This window comes from Rissa tridactyla, chromosome 4 (assembly GCF_028500815.1).
Source record: "Rissa tridactyla isolate bRisTri1 chromosome 4, bRisTri1.patW.cur.20221130, whole genome shotgun sequence".
Taxonomy (NCBI): Eukaryota; Metazoa; Chordata; class Aves; order Charadriiformes; family Laridae; genus Rissa; species Rissa tridactyla.
The window spans coordinates 26,306,611-26,323,341 of NC_071469.1; the positions used below are offsets into that span (position 1 = coordinate 26,306,611).

Genomic DNA, 16,731 nt, shown 5'->3' on the forward strand with positions numbered 1-16,731 from the left:
ATATATATGTAAGATACATATATATATATATATATGTACTTTGCATGTCCTAATAATAATAATTTGTATATTCATATAAATGGAGGCAGTGGTTTTCCAGATAGGTTGTAAATTACCAACATATTTTGAGTGCATTTCTAAAGCACTATAAGTACGCTTTCCACCTCAGTCCCATTAAATTAAAAATTTGCTCATGTCAAAATTCTACCAATTTAACCATGAAAAGCTATAAAATCCTTAATCAAAGCTTAAGTGACTCATGATGTGCTTCATCATAAGTAATATAAGTATGTTTATATCCTCTTTTCAAAAGTATGCAACTAGTTAAAAATGCATATTTTCCACATCTTTGCAGTTATGAATAGATATTACTTAGAAAAGGATAGTTAGTTATTTAATATATCATACATGACACAATTGATAATAATTCTCAAGCACTTGGTAACACAGAAAACCTTTAATGAAGATAGAAATAAAAAAAATGTAGATGGTTGTTAGTGGAAGGATCATTAAAATAAAAATATTTTGACAGCAGTGCTTAACATTGGGGAGTTAAATTGTAATGTGTCTAGCATTATTTAAATGATTTGTCCAAGTATGTATTGTTTTTTTTTTCTTTGACGATGACATTGAAATTAAGAGTGTGCATTTAATATCAAGGGGAAAGAAGGAAAGTGTATTCTGGATGGTAGTAATCCAAAATGACTTGATCATGACTATGTGTTCCTCTTCTATGGAAAGGTCAATCATACAGTAAGGGCCTTGATAGGGTACTGATAGGTGTACCTAAACAGAATCTTTTAAAAATTCACTTCCTTCTTTCATTTACAGTGCCATGACTTTCCCAGACTTCTTAATCTACATGCATTTTTTGTACAGCTTTGTGTCTTTGAAACAGAGAACTTGAGAGGGATGAATTTTGTAATATATTGGGGTAGGCAACTTTTTTAGAAGTACATAAAATGATAATGCACAACATTCTCTTGATTCAAAAATCTGTAAGTGCAACAAAATAGATAATGATATCCATCTGTAGGAAGATCTGATGAGAACATGTCATCGTGCGGGTGATTTGGTTACCTTTTTTCTGAACTCATCATTACATTGCAATTGGGTTTCACTTTTATGGACATACTTTTCTTCCAAATTAAGGTAAACTTAGCATGCCTTTTATCAAATTTTATTTAAATATTGTGGGTTTAGGGAATTCTAACAGAAAGAGGTCTTTTTACCTGTTCTTTTATTTTTCAGGCCGGTAGTTTTTTGTGCCCAGTAACCAATTATCTTTTACTGTTACAGTAATAATCTTGACCTTATTCATGCTTTAGCCTCATCCAACCTTTGTAGCTGCTTTTGGGAAAGAATATACATAACCCTGTCCTAAGGTTGTTAATGTTAAAGTCTTAAAGGTCAGCTGGGAGAGACTTGGGGAGTAAAGGGAAATTTAACACACTTATTAAGACCCGAAGTCTTAAACTTAACTAGAGGAGGAATTTTGATAAGTTACTTCCAGAAAATCAAGGGGGCAGAGCCCTGTGTTTACAGACCAGTTGCTGCATAGATTGTAAAAAAAAAAAAAAAAAAAAAAAAAAAAAAAGAGTGAAGAACAACAATAGAATTTTGTACAAGATGTCAGCTATACGTAGAAAATTGCGTATATGTGTGTATTTCTTTTTGAATTATTTTCTATATATATACCAAGTGGGTGTAGTTCTCTTTTTCTTGAAGATTATCAGATGTGGAAAATGGGTTCAATCCAGATCAATGGTCACATCTGCCTTATCTACATTAATTAGGTCTATTAATGTCTCCATTAATAAAAATTAACTTTCTCTGTTGTGTCTCGAAGGTAATAGAATTGAGGAATTTACTTCTTGGATTGTCTCCCTCTGCATAGATATAATTGTATATAGTTATAATACAATTACCTTTAGTAGGAACTGAAAAGTTGATTTTATAAGCATATGCACGGAAAATGTTTTAGGCATTGCAGGCTTGTTTTTGTGTCCGTAAGTCTTTGTGGACTTAAGATACCAAAGTTCCTTCTCAGAATTGTCCTTTGGAGGAGCTTGTATATTCTGTTAGCTCTGGTGTCTAAATTAACTCATAAAACTTCTCTCCTTACCCTTCTTCCCTATAAAAGTTATTTTTATAGTGTAATTGGGAGAATAGAATTTTTACTTTTCCTCAGGAAGGAATTTACTCTGCAGCTTTATTTTTGTGTGTAACTGCATCCCACAACTCATCTGACGTGAAGCTGGTTTCGAGTAATATATGTGTAATTTCCTTCTTTGTTTTGTGTATTTTTTCTTTTTGCATTTTCTAAATGTTCTAGAAATCTATCCATTTCAGTCAGTTATCTTTTCCACTGGAAATCAATATACTTTATTCACTCATCTCTTCAGGGCCTTCAAGGCCCTTAAATGTTTTAATTTTTCTCTGCCATGTTTCCATGAATAGCATGAATCCCACACAACTGTAGAAAATAAAAATACCAAATCTCTGCAGTTATTTCTGTGCAGATATAAATTTAGTATTATGTCCTGAAATGAAATAATGATTTTGGACTTTCTGATTCCAAATTATTTCAGTAATGGAAAAGTTGCATAAATACCGGGCTTCTTAAGGTGATATAAGCTGATGAGTGTAGCAGAGTTGAAATGCAGAATCTGAGACTTCTATTTAATGGTTTTAAAATACCGTATGGTTCTACAACTCTGTGATACATGTTTTCCATGTTCAGATAAGTGATTGCACTTAATATAACTTAAATGTAAAAATTAAATTGAATTATCCTTCTGTACTAGTGTTCCACGGATTTGAAACTCTAGTCTGGGAATGTTTCAAAATAACTCATATAGTGACTTTGTAATCTATTTTCCCATTACCATCAGATGGAACTCGTAGAAGAGAAAAATACTGTTAAGGCTCAATGTCGACAACTGGAGAAGATAAAAAATGAGTGTGATAAATTGACAGAAGAATTAACCCAAAATGAAGAAGAAAATATAAAACTCAGGCGGAAATGTGAGTTTGTAAAACAAGAACTGGAGAAAAAGGTAAACTTACCTGATTTTAACCATGATTCATCATCAGTCTCTCTACTGATAAATACCTAAAATAAACGATGAATTATAGAAATAGATGGTAAACTTAAAAAACTACATATACAAATTAAAGAATATACACAGTCATACTGTAGTACGCGGTTTCTATATAAGTCAAAGAAGGCAAAGTCCTTTGCCTGAGTCACGAATTGTATCCCTCCAAAGATTTGTTAATACTATTTAGGAGTAGAAATATAAGTCCTGTTGCCTGCTCTATTTCTACTGTGGGTAACTAGCAAATGTTTAACCAGACGCTTCTAGTTGTCTTCACGTTTTCTTAAAGTTCCAGTGCAGTTATGAATAATTAAGGGCTAATTTGAAGTAGATAAGCAACGTAAGCATGGTAAAAGAAATTCTAACTAATTTGATGAAAAATATTTCAAACACGTCAAGTTTTTAAAGAAATTCATGTCTCTCTCTTTTACTGAGATTGTATTTCTAGAGATGGATGCTGTCTTCCAGCCTTCTGGTTGCCTAGTGTTCTGGTTATTAATATTTGCTATCAAATATTAATTCGCAGTCTCACAACCTGGAGTTGTCAGCCTTTCTTCTCAAAAATCTAGCGATAAATACAGACTTGCTGAATAATTTTATTTTGTAACTCCTCTTTCTGCTTTCTTGAGTTCTACTTTTTTTTTTCCCATGATTGGTTCCACAGCATTGATTTTGAATATGGTTTTTCTTAACATGGATGTATTTTGCTTTGTGATGGTTTTATATCTTAATTTTCTTGTTCTGCAACATTGTGATTTCAGATAAGACTTCATCCATGTACAGAAATACTTAATTTCTCCCGTGTAAAGCACATACCTGTCAGTATTTGTTTACTTCATATTAAGACAACATTGAAAATGATTGTTTCTAATCTTTGACATATTTGATTTCCTAGATGAAAATTCAAGAAAACAACAAAAAAATTTTGCATCCTGCAGTTAATTGCTTATAAATTTTTCATTATATCCTCATCTTTTAAAAATGGATATTTCAGCCTCTAGCTGGAAGGTTCTTGCTCTTCTGTGTCAATTTAGTAATTTCTCATCTTTGTGAAAAGAAATTTTTTTTTATATAGGCATTTATATTAACATGGTACATAAAGTTTGTTAATTCATTTTGCATGGACTGCTGAATACTCATCAGATTATTCTTCATTAGCTCAATAGTTTCAAACTATTTAAAACTGGTAAGAGGCCCATGGATATTGTAGATACTTTGTGGCTTTTCAGGTTTTCCAATTTAGTTTTCAACTTGTATTTTGTTGTTATAAATGAAGTGCACAGCATCACTTAGGTGTTGAGCTTAAAATCTAATGGGCTTATTTTGAATGTAGGTAAAGTGATTGTTTGGAAATGCTGTTAGATCCTTTTGCCATACTTATATTTTCAGCACATACTGACTGTCTGTCAGTCAGTATGCTGTGACCACTAACCCTGAGAGAAAAATGTTGGGGTGGTTTTGGGGGTTTTTTGGTTTGTTTTGGTGTGGGTTTTTGGTGGGTTTCTTGTTTGGCGGTTTTGGGATGTCTTTGTTTTTGGTTTTTTTTTTTTGACCTAATGGAATGAGAAAACCTGGCATTTCTCTTAGCTTATTAAACTAACAGAAAGTGGTTTAAAAGCTCAACTTGTCAGACAAATAACAATAATAATAAAAATAATAATAAAAAGTACCTCAAATTAAAATTTCAAAATGTTTTTTCTACTTTGAGGTTTTAGGGCTATAATATCTATTGTTAAGGAAATGTGTTTGTAGGAGTTTAGAGTCTTCTGCAGTCAGTTATAAACTAGCTCCAACCTTACCTAATGTTGGGAAGATACAGTTTTTAGATGGAGATGATCTTTTATGTCTAAGCTGGAAAAGAATGGAGAAGCTTTTAAGCATACAGTACTGTGGTCTCAACCTTTGAAGGTAAATGCAGATGGAGAGTTCTACTTGATTGCGGTAATCGGTTAACTTAAGAGAATATTTACTATTGTGCTTTTATCATGGATTGTCAGAAAGGGTGTTAGGACGGGCAAAATGGTAATATCATTTCTTGAGAAATCTCATACTAGCTGTCATATTGTGGCGTTGCAGAAGCCTATTGTGTTACAAAAGAATTACCACTTTTCCTTTTCCATACTTTTTATACTTTTAATGTCATTCTGTCCTTAATGCAAATACTAATTCAAAGAAACAGGTATTATTGATAGTTTGGATATTTTAAATTTTTTTTTCATGAAAGATGAAGGGGCCGAGAATAATGGTGCAATTTTCTGTTGCTTTTCTTTTCCTCCTGTGCAGTTATGAGTTATTAGTGACTTCATTTTTCCTGTAGGCTCTGAAAGTAGAATGAGGAATGTTGGCACGCTCAGAAAATTAAGCAGATGAAAAATAAAGGGAAATTATACCCAGTTACATACTCCCTTTTGGTCGTGGTCTTTGTGAGTGAACTTTGGCATGTGGTGGACCAAGTTCAGTGAATAATGAGATAGCATAGAATATAACACTGGAAGCATATATAATGCAATCTTACTACTTTCAGAATACTGATCTAGATCAGAACTGCTATTTAAACTCCCATATGGGTAATGCAGAAATACCGGACCATATGCATATTAAAAATTCTTGTGATTCCTTCAGTTTGAAATAGCTACTAACTCAAGTATATTTGTATGAATTAAATGAAAAAATCAGGCTGCTTATCAGGTATGTTTTTTTCTCATTTTAAGGTCACCTATCTTAAAAAAACCCACCTATTTTGCTAATAGGTGTATCACCTATACATGTATATGTATACAGCCTCCTGGAGGTTGTAGCAAAGTGTGTGTCTGTCTTTCCTCCCAAGTAGCAAATGAAAGGACAAGAGGAAATGGCCTCAAGTTGTGCCATGGGAGGTTTAGATTGGATATTAGGAAACATTTCTTCACCAAAATGGTTGTCAAGCATTGGAACAGGCTGCCCAGGGCAGTGGCTGAATCACCATCCCAGGAGGTAATTAAGAAGTGTAGATGTGGTGCTTAGGAATATGGTTTAGTGGTGGACTTGGCAGTGCTGGGTTTATAGTTGGATTCGATGATCATAAGGGTCTTTTCCGATGTAAATGTCTTTCTGATTCCATATGTATCCCATTCACAGAACTTGTATGTTAGAAATTACCTAGCCTCCACAGTGGTGTCTCATGAGAGCAGTGTATGAAGATTTCCAATAAATACAATTTAAACAGTTGCACCTTGTCATTTCAGGGGTCTATAATTAATAAATTTTCGAATTTGTTATTCTTCTTTTTCTTGCCATTCTCAGTGCGCTTGCACATACTGAAATGGGCCTGTTAAAGTGTTTACCCTTTGCTTTACATCCTCCTGATCTCAGCAGCAGACAGGTGTGAACCAATTTCACCTCTTCTCACAAGATAGTTTGGTTATATTAATTACAATGCATAGTTCAATATATAATAAAAATACTGTCCGATTCAGTTTTACATGGGGGCTATATCATCAATATAAAGGAAGAGAATCTGAATTTTAAAAAGATACATAACATTTAATAGTCTTTCTGACCTTGGATAATAACATAAAATGCTTTCCTCAGTGCCAGTCACTGTCCTATGAAATATTCTTTGAATACTTTTCATTTGAGAACAAACCGACTGCCAATACATGTTTCCTTCAGGGATCTCTTTTTTCGTGATGGCAGAGATTAGATGCCTGTAACTGGTTCAGGGCAAAAGATAATAAGGGGAATATTTGTTGTGGGTTCTCTTCTACTCATGAAAAAGAGATTTATAAGAGAATGTCTGGTTTTGACTCTGAAAATAGGCTCTATGATTGTTGGATTTGAATTTGGTAGCAGTTTCTTCATAACTGATTTACAGGAGAATAAGGAGAATCAAGAGAACTTATGAGTACTGTTAGGAGGTATTGTTTTCCATGGCAAGGAACTCAGTGCATGAGTGAGCATAGTGTGATTGTAAGATAGAAAGATATATTGCTAATGGTGTATGTTATATTATTTATGCAATAATTTCTTTGTTTTGTTTTTCCTCTTTCACTCCAGGATAAACAGATCAGCAGTGAAGAAGATCATTTGAGAAGGATGGATGAGGCGAGACTGCAGTTTAAGGATCAGCTGCGTCATTTAGAAATAGAACAGGAATCCATTCTCACCATGATAGGAAGTGAAATTGATGCTGCTTGTGAAATTTTTTCTCGGGACTCCATGGAGAAATTCAAAGTAATTCTAAGTTTTAAGTATGCTGCAGATTTTGTTATTATTTTAATGAATATTTCTAGCAGAATTTGTTTGTGGTGTTGTCACTTATCACTCAACTGGTATAGATAATTTATGGACAATAGGATTATTGCTATTTAGCTGGTACAGATGCACATTGCTAGGTATTAGACTGGAACACTATGAAGATCTGCTCATGCATTAATTATTACTGCTCTCTTTTGCCATTTTTTGGGGTGAGAAATGTTCTCCTTTTGTGTGCTTGTGTGAAAGGACCTTACATCAGCCAGAACTTTGAGGCAGGTTTTCCTACGGCACCTTATTGGGGTTGGGAAGTCCCCAAGAAAGGCCTAAAAAGCTTTTAAAATTGGGGAAAAACGAAAGAAAGGTTTTATTAAAAATTCATTTAGATGCTTTGTTTTTTAAGTAGAGAAGTAAATGCTGGACCTGAAAAGAGTTTATAACCTCCTCTTTTGTGGAGCAGGGCCTTGGGTCCAGAAAATTCAGACTCAGAGTTTCAGGAAACTTGTAGCTTGCTGTAACTTTTTTTTCGCTCTTTTACTGCTTCTCCTGCAACTCTTGTCTTCCGTTAGCTTTTTGCCTGAGCACTCTTATTTGTTCCCCAGGGACAGAATCCTCTCTTCCTCCCTCCAGATGATTCTACATGACTAATCCTCTTAAATTGACATTGTACACAGCTGAGAATAAAGAACGCAGGCAGTCAGACTTAGCTTGTTGCCATACTCTCTGGCATTATGGGTACTTACATCACAAGTGCTTGACCTGGTGGCTTTTTAGCCTTAGCTTTAACCAGTACACCAAATCATGCTTTTTTGTCTTGCTATTTAAACAGAACAATACTATCTACTCTACAATTCATGGTCATTCGGCTGGGACGGGCTTCTTTTGAAACAGACATTTTTCAGCATTGACACTGAAAATCCAATATATTTTTAATATTTTTTTTTGTTTTATTTTCTATTTTAAGTTTATCTCCTCACCTATGGAGAGAAGTCACTTTGTTTCAGCCCTGTAGAATGGTTGTGCCTTTTTCTCCACTTACCTGTGGAGTTGGGATGTTGCAGCACACAAACAGATGAGAATTATAAGAAAAAGTATTTGACAAACAAGGTTTCTCCTCTGTTTGCTTACAGATAAGTCTTTTTTTTATTAAGTCTTTGTGATCTGCTATATCTGCCAGATTCTGGATCATCTAACCATTCCTTCTTGGACTTGCTTCCCACCTCCTGCAGGATTTTGTCTACTGGACAAAGTTTTGCTGATCCCTGTTTTCACAATTCTCTGTATTTATCTCCTTTAACTGTTTATCGCTAGCAAACTTAAAAACAGGTTTGAATCTGAATTTTTGACTAGACAGCTAATGTGAAAATAAATGTTAGACCATTTTGTGGTGCCTGGTCTGAACTTTTTTTTAAAAAAGGTAAGAAGTTTCCTTTGTTATATTTTTCCTCTGCCCAGTACTTTAGGTATTACCAAGGTTTCTAAAAGGTTTCAGACAAGTCCTTTAATTCAAGAAGTTGACGCTGCAACTGAGGAGAGCAATGAAGCGTTTAATGGATAAATACTTGTATTCAGAGAACTTAAACACCAGGATTAATCTTCCCTGATGAAAGATGTACTGGATTTTTTATAATCACCGCATACTGATGTTCTAAGCAAAGAATTCCACATGTATTGTTCAGATTTATTTTTCCAATCAATCTTTTGTTATAAGAAATATTATCCTTGCAATAACTACACCAGTCATGCTTAAACTATAAATTGAATAGTGCCTTCTTTGAATGTGGTTGCACACAATGAAGTTTGCTGCCATGGAAGTCACAACTTTCAAGTATGCATTGCTTTGTGAAGCCATGGTCAACATGCGTACTAAAGCATTTCTTTTCAGCTGTGTCCTTATCTGGTGATAATTTTCACATAAAACATATGTAGGTACATAATTAGATGGTACTTTTTAGGCACCTTTGGTCTCAGTGTAGTTAGTAAGCCCCATTTAAATACCTCTTAAAGAAATATGCTAGTTACAAAAATTATTGGACCAGGACTATATAAGTACATAACGACTCGCTGAATTGCAAAATGTGGTAAATTAAAAACAAACAAACTAACAAAACCTCCACAAAAGCTTTAAATTACAGAAAGGCACAATGTAGCAATCATGGGATAGGACCACATGAGGTGATGGATGAGCTGAACATAAGGTTAATAGTTTACTTGATTTTTAAATAGATTTCAGTTGTATTAGACTTTTTTTCTTCCCCTTGTGTATCAACTCATGAAGTGGGAGGAAAAAAAAAATCCTTTATCACTACCTTTTTAATAAGTAATATGGAAAAATTGTATAGAAGTACCTTTAAAACAGGTTTAACATAGTTCAACTAGAACGCAGAAAAGACACATTACACTTTCTCATTGTATGACGTATTAATGAAGCATTACAGCACACGTTTATCTTCTTTTTATCTGCTTAGTGAAATTTACAGTTTTCTTTTTATGCCCATCAAATATTCAAAACAAGTGATTTGTTGTTGTCATGAAAACACTAAGACCATCATCATGAAGCATAATTTAAAGATTTGTGGGTTTGTCCTTTTTTACTTTTCGATAAGAAATTTATCATGTTGCACATAGCATTTCTGTAGATGCACTGATAACAATTCAAAGACCAACAACAATTGGTTCTACTACTTTTCACTTATCTGCTGCTGCTGTTCTGCAAAATGGTGGAAAAAATAGTTGAGTGACTTTGAAGTTGGTCTTTTCATAATAAAGAGTAATTCTAAAGTAGCGTCTGATTGTATTATTTGGAAATATGGTATTTTCAAAAAAGGATGTAGAGTTTCAAACTGAGAATATACATCTTGATGCAGAGAGATGTTCTGGGGATGTTCGAAATGCATCATTGTAGTGATTCTTAGGAGAAAACTATACAGATTCAGAGTACAACTTCCTATCATTGGAACTTAGGTTGCATCTTTAAACAAAATTTGTATCAGTGAGTTTGCATGTGACTAATTTATGTGTTTAAATGTGACTAATTTATGGTTAAGTAGTTCTATTAAACAATTTACAGGTATGATTTCCAAGCTGGATTTTTAGCAAATAAATTTGTTTGATGAATTTACAATAAGCAGGAAAGACTTTCTCCTTTCTGTGTGTAATTCCTGGGTTTATGCCTATTTCTTTCTCCCCTGCTATTCCCTAGGCAGTATCACTTACACCAACGGTGCTGAATGATCCTCATCGCTGGTTAGCTGAAACAAAGGTAATAGTGAAACTTCCTGAGATTTTACTGAATAAGCTAATATCCAACATTTATAATCATTCAGTTGAAAGTGTGTTTGAAAAGACACTTAAGAAGAAAAGGAAAAATACGGAAGCGTTCCTTTGGCTAATTCTGATATTCCCAGACTGTTATTTCAACTGATGGAATAATTTTCCAGATTTTGTTATTAACAAGAAATAGCTGTCTCTGTAAAAAAAAAAAAAAAAAAAAAAAAAAAAAAAAAAAAAAAGCAATGCTGATGCTGTTTTTGCAAAAAATGCATTGGTGTATGATGGCCTTTAGATCTGGTTCAATTCTTTTCAGACAAGAAAAATATGAGAATGTAGTCAGCAGCTTAAGTTTCGCTTACAGCGTTATCACAAGGCAAGAAATGATTTTAAACAAGGCTGTTATTTATTAAATCTAAAGGATATTAGATTGGATTCTTGGGAAACAAACTATTTTCTTTCCCCCTTTGAAGCTTTTGAATCCTATAATGTGGGTGTACACATGCTTGAAACTTCTTCAAAGTGATGACTGGTAACTTATAACTCTTAACTTTCATTTTGCAGCTTTCCTCCTGCTCCCCCAACTCACACACATAAACACATTTCTTATCCAATATCTTTTTAAAGGATCTGTAGATCCAGTAAAGAAACTGTAGAAGACGTGTTTGGGTTTTTTTGCTTGATGTAAAAAGGTCAAAGCCACAGGAAAATTGACTGAAGGAAAAATTGCAACTGTTTGCATGTAAGATAATTTAAGGTTATTGATGATATATGGTGTATGAAAGACTTGTAGACCAAGAAAGACTGCCACTATAGATAGCAGAGATAAGATCAGAATCATAGAATCACAGAATACCAGAACCAAAGGAGAAATGTTACGCAGGAAGTATTTTCTTCATTTTAAAAAAGTGACACTGCCATATTATTAAAAAGACCTTTCAAAGGGCACCTAATAATCATATGCATACATTTCTCACCTAAGCTTGCTTAGCTAACATAGGGAAGTCTGGAATGAATGACTACTAATGTCCCCTTTTTCATTTGTTTTAAATAGGCAGTGTGAAAGTATTCTCTTTTACCACTTCTAGATTTAGTATATTGACAATGACTGACTTATCTATGAGTTCTCTTTTCTTTTTCCACTGTATGAACCTTAAGTATTAACTTTGCTATCCAGAAATGATTGATGTCACTTTTTTAGAATGGGTAAATGCTTTAAATTCTGCCAACGTAGAATAGAGAGAGAAAGGTATTCTGAAAGGAATGAGTATCTCTTGGTGTCTATGTACACTAATTTAATGTGAATTTCCATACCTACCCTCACAAATTCATGCTCCTGCTTTAAAAAAAAATATCAAAAAATCTGTGTATTGCTTCTTCATGTACAAATATCAGCTAACATATATCTCTTTTGAGACTCTCTGAAGGTCAACATATGTCCTCTTAATATACCTGAATGTCCCCTTTTATTATTATTATTCATTATTCGGTACAAATGAGTAATCTGTGACTCCAAAGATAATTTGATCAGTTAACATTTATGTTCTCTTATGTTCGTTAGAATTCTTTACTTTTTATTGTCCCTTTTTTTTTTAACATAGACTAAGCTTCAGTGGCTGTGCGAGGAGGTCAAGGAAAGAGAAAGTAAGGAAAAAAAGTTGCGATGCTACTTACTGCAGAGCCGAGAACAGCTCAAGCACTTTACACAGATGAAGGAGGCTGAACATCAGTCTCTCTATAAACAGATAAAAAAGCAAGAAAAGCTTTTGGAAGAAGTTCACAGAGAAAAAAGAGGTATGTTGCTGGTTCCATTTCTATTAATAAAAGGGAGAAAGAATTTTAAAATTCTACTAATTAAAATTCATTCAGATGTATTTTATCAACTAGTTATCACAAACACTAATTTGGTAACATGCTAGTGATAATCAAGAAAAAAATTAGATATTTTTGTTTTCCCTTGCTTACAAAAATGGCAAATGTAATCAACTATGTTTCAACCCAGTACAATGGCTGGATAACATGTGAGTGTGCAACATGGGCAGTGGATATAGAAGTTATTTTTCAATTATACCATCTGAGGCATTCCATGACCTGGGTGAAGAGGAATTATATGAGAGTCTGAGGCAGCATTGGTAATGCTGCTTTTATCTGTCAAAAAGGAAGAACCCAAAGCAGTTCCAAGTCCTGTGCAGTAACTCTCTTTGCTTAAGTTGTACATACAAAGAACTTTGGTAAATTTTCTTCTCATCTCTTCTGTATTGCAAAATGGAGTAAGACAAGCTTTGATTCTAATTACAATGAATGACATCATATATGGAATACTACATAAACACAGTTTTCTCCCTTGATTGGCATGTAATTCTTACCCTGGAGTGTTGCATGCCAGGCTTGGTGCTAGCATCCATGCCATCCATGCTTGTCATGAAAGGGAACGACTAATCAGATTTTACTGAGTGCTGTAAGGTTCTGGGAGGGATGGACCTCACTGTCCCCAGCCAAGAGCCATTTTTTACTCTCAGCTCAGGTACTTATAGTTTAGTATTTTATAGTTTCTTGAAGGCTGACTTTGAGCAGATTGCTTTTAGAAGTAGAGAAACACGCTTTCATCATGAACTTGTTATTGTAGGAATAGTCAGGAAGATCTGTCTTTTGTCATTATGCTTTTCATCTGTGTACAAGCTCATTTATACTGTGTTATTTGTAGCTTAAACACATTATTTCAATGAAGAGTATTTTTATAATAAAACCAGAGCATTATAACAAATTTGGAACATAAACAATGTACAGGGCATCTGTATTTTCATCCTTAAAACCAGATTTTTTTCTGCCATCGGAAATCAATACTTCGGTTGTTATAAACAATGTGAGAGTGGATCCTTGTTAAATCCAAACTTAGCTGAAGTGTAAAATTTTGAAGTGTAGGCTTGGTCTCTTGGTCAGGAAAAATCCATGCATATTGTTGATTTGAGTCAAGTCACTAACTCTTACTGTCAGTTAATAATTTATTTGTAAAGTTTTATCTTCAGAGATGTATCTTACTGTCATTACTACTTTTGGAAGACAACTCTGCACCTTCACCTTTCTGAAGAAAGTGCAAGTCACTAAATTTCCAAGTGGAGATTTTTATTAAGTGCTTGGAAAATTACTTAGAAATTGTGTGCTGTATACTGATCCATACATGAATAATCTGAGCAAAACCAGAATTAACAGTTATCAACGCATGCCTTTAACATGGTCCCCCACAATATCCTTCTCTCAAAATTGGAGAGATATGGATTTAATGGGTGGACTATTTGGTGGATGAGGAATTGGTTGGGTGGTCACATCCAGAGGGTAGTGGTCAATTGCTCAATGTCCGTATGGAGATCAGTGATGAGTGGTGTCCTTCAAGGGACAGTTCTCAGTTCTGGGACCAGTGCTGTTTAATATCTTCATCAATGTCACAGACAGTGGGATCAAGTGCACCCTCGGCAAATCTGCAGATGACACCCAGGGAAGTGGTGCAGTTGACACACCTGAGGGATGGGATGCCATTCAGAGGGACCCGGACAAGCTGGAGAAGTGGGCCTATGCGAACCCTATGAGGTTCAACAAGGCCAAGTGCAAGGTCTTGCACCTGGGTTAGGGCAATCGTTGGTATCAATGCAGGCTGGGGGGTGAAGAGATTGAGAACAGCCCTGTTGATAAGGATTTAGGGGTACTGGTGGATGAAAAGCTGAATGTGAGCTGACAGTGTGTGCTCACAGCCCAGAAGGCCAACCATATCCTAGGCTGTATCAAAAGAAGCATGGCCGGTACCTTGAAGGAGGTGATTCTGCCCATCTACTCTGCTCTGGTGAGACACCACCTGGAGTACTGTGTCCAGGTCTGGAGCCCTCAGCACAGGAAAGACATGGACTTGTTGGACTGGGTCCAGAGGAGGGCCACAAACATGATCGGAGGGATGGAGCACCTCTCCTCTGAGGACAGGCTGAGGGAGTTGGAGTTGTTTAATTTGGCGAAGAGAAGGCTCTGGGGAGACCTTATTGTGGCCTTTCAGTACTTAAAGGGGGCTTATAAGAAAGATGAGGACAGCCTTTTAGCAGGACCTGTTGCAATAGACTAGCTATAAGAATGACATTTTTTTTACGATGAGGGTGGTTGCCCAGAGAGGTGGTAGATGCCCCATCATGTCAGGTTGGATGAGGCTCTGAGCAGCCTGATCTAGTTGAAGATGTTCCTGCTGATTGCAGGGGGTTGGACTAGATGACCTTTAAATGTCTCTTCGAACCCAAAACTGTTCTATGATATTTCTGTAACAGTAGTATTTGGTGATAACTTTCTGTCTCTAGGTATCGTCTTAAAGCATAATGGTAGACTAAAAAGCATAATGTAGCTATTAAGGTTTCCATAACCAAAGCAACTGGAGCCAGAAGTTTATATATGAGAAGAGGAAATATTGTAGGTGGTTAATTCTTAGTGTTAAGGCTTAACACTATCTCAAGAACTACACTGGAGAAGTAATATTATCAAAATATCCAGTGCATGCACACATGTGTACACTTGCTCACAGTCTTGCTCAAAGATACTGTCCCAGCAGAAGAGCAAGTTGCTGAATGCATCAGGAAAATGTGGATATCTGGGAATCTTATGGGTAGAGCTAGAAGGAATGTGATCAAAGGGTTGTGATTCAATGCATGAAAATGATCACTGAGAAAAGAGACTAATTGACAGAGGGTCCAGGGATCAGAATTTCCGTACTGAAATAGTTTCTTTGGTTCCACCTCTTTATTTTAAAATGTTTTTGGAGGATCTAATGCAAGGCTACATCATGAGGAGACATATAAATGGATGACGCTAACCTGACCTGTGGAGGAGAATAAAGTACTTCTACTGAAAGTTTACATGTAGGTAAACCTTGAGAAGTATTAACATGCCTTGTGGATTGATATAGTCTACCAGTAGGGCTGACTTGTCATCTGGTTTGCATCTTTTTATGTGATATGTTTGACTACTATTTGCATACCTCACTGTGTTTTGGTACAATCTTTCATTGTATTCTATTACTTCGGTTTTTGAAGGAAGGTGTCACCTCTCAGGTTTTCTTTTCTTGTGTTTTCTTTAAAAACTTTGTTCTGGCCTTTGTTCAGGACTCAGTACTGATAACGATGGGCTAATTTTTTTGTCAGACAGAATAAGTACTCTCTCTAATCATTTTGTTAGTAGTAACTTTGTATTTAGATTGATGTAGACTTAGATTAGACGAGAGTAAACTTTTAAGTAAGTGTAGTTATAGCTTCTGGTAGCTGCCTTAATTATTATTGAAAATGATTTGTGAAATATTGTAACCAAAAAAAACAATAGCAAAGCAACAATAGCAATAACAAATAACAGCATTATTATAAATATTTTATAGAACAATGCCGGTTATTTGCTTTACAAGAATAGTAAGATCCTGTCAAGATTTCTTCCTCAACTTAAAAAGAACTTTGAGAGATCAAAGCATGTTCTCTTTCAAGCTTGAATGTTTTTATTGTTATCCTTCATTTGTTTAAAATGATAGCGCCAAGACCCTGATATAGTATTAATAGTGTTTTAGTGTTCTTATATTTGAATAATTATCTACTAAGATTATCTCCCTGAGGCCTTATTTGCCTTTTTTAATTTAAGTGCATAGAAAATAAAGCAAACCTTACTTAGTTTTTAATTCTATTGTACCTGACTTGGCTTAGGCTTTGTAAAAAAAAAATTCACAGCCTGCATTTAAATTTCAAGCTATAGGCAAATTTATCATGGGAAATTATTAAACTGAAAAGAGAACTGAAAAGAGTGGAAAAAGTAATGCTATTCACTGAGCACAAAAAATAGTGTGTAATCTCATACCTTCTATTTATAAGGTCCATTCTCTTGTTCCCTACAAATATGCTCAGTTCCATTTGTTACTTGACATATTGCAATTTCTGTAATTCTAAGTAAATTATATTATCTTCTGTCTACTTCTAGAGGCAGATGCTGGTTAAAAGTAGGTAAGAAAAAGGAAATAACAGTTACATAGTTATTAAAGTTTTCTATGTAACACGAAACAGTAAACATGTTTTAAAATTCCACCAAATGCAGGATGAGAAATAGGACTTACAATAAGATGACA

At 34.7% G+C, this 16,731-nt stretch overlaps 1 protein-coding gene across 9 annotated transcripts in view; it reads left to right on the top strand.

Annotated features, from left to right (window-relative positions):
* CEP128 (centrosomal protein 128) overlaps window positions 1-16,731 on the top strand; it is a 139,394-nt gene that overhangs the window by 54,936 nt on the left and 67,727 nt on the right. For all 9 annotated transcript variants that reach the window (XM_054200140.1, XM_054200145.1, XM_054200143.1 and 6 more), the window contains 4 exons: window positions 2,895-3,059; window positions 7,137-7,313; window positions 10,537-10,596; window positions 12,206-12,398. In XM_054200140.1, coding sequence (XP_054056115.1) covers window positions 2,895-3,059; window positions 7,137-7,313; window positions 10,537-10,596; window positions 12,206-12,398 — 595 coding nt within the window. The remainder of the gene's footprint in view (window positions 1-2,894; window positions 3,060-7,136; window positions 7,314-10,536; window positions 10,597-12,205; window positions 12,399-16,731) is intronic.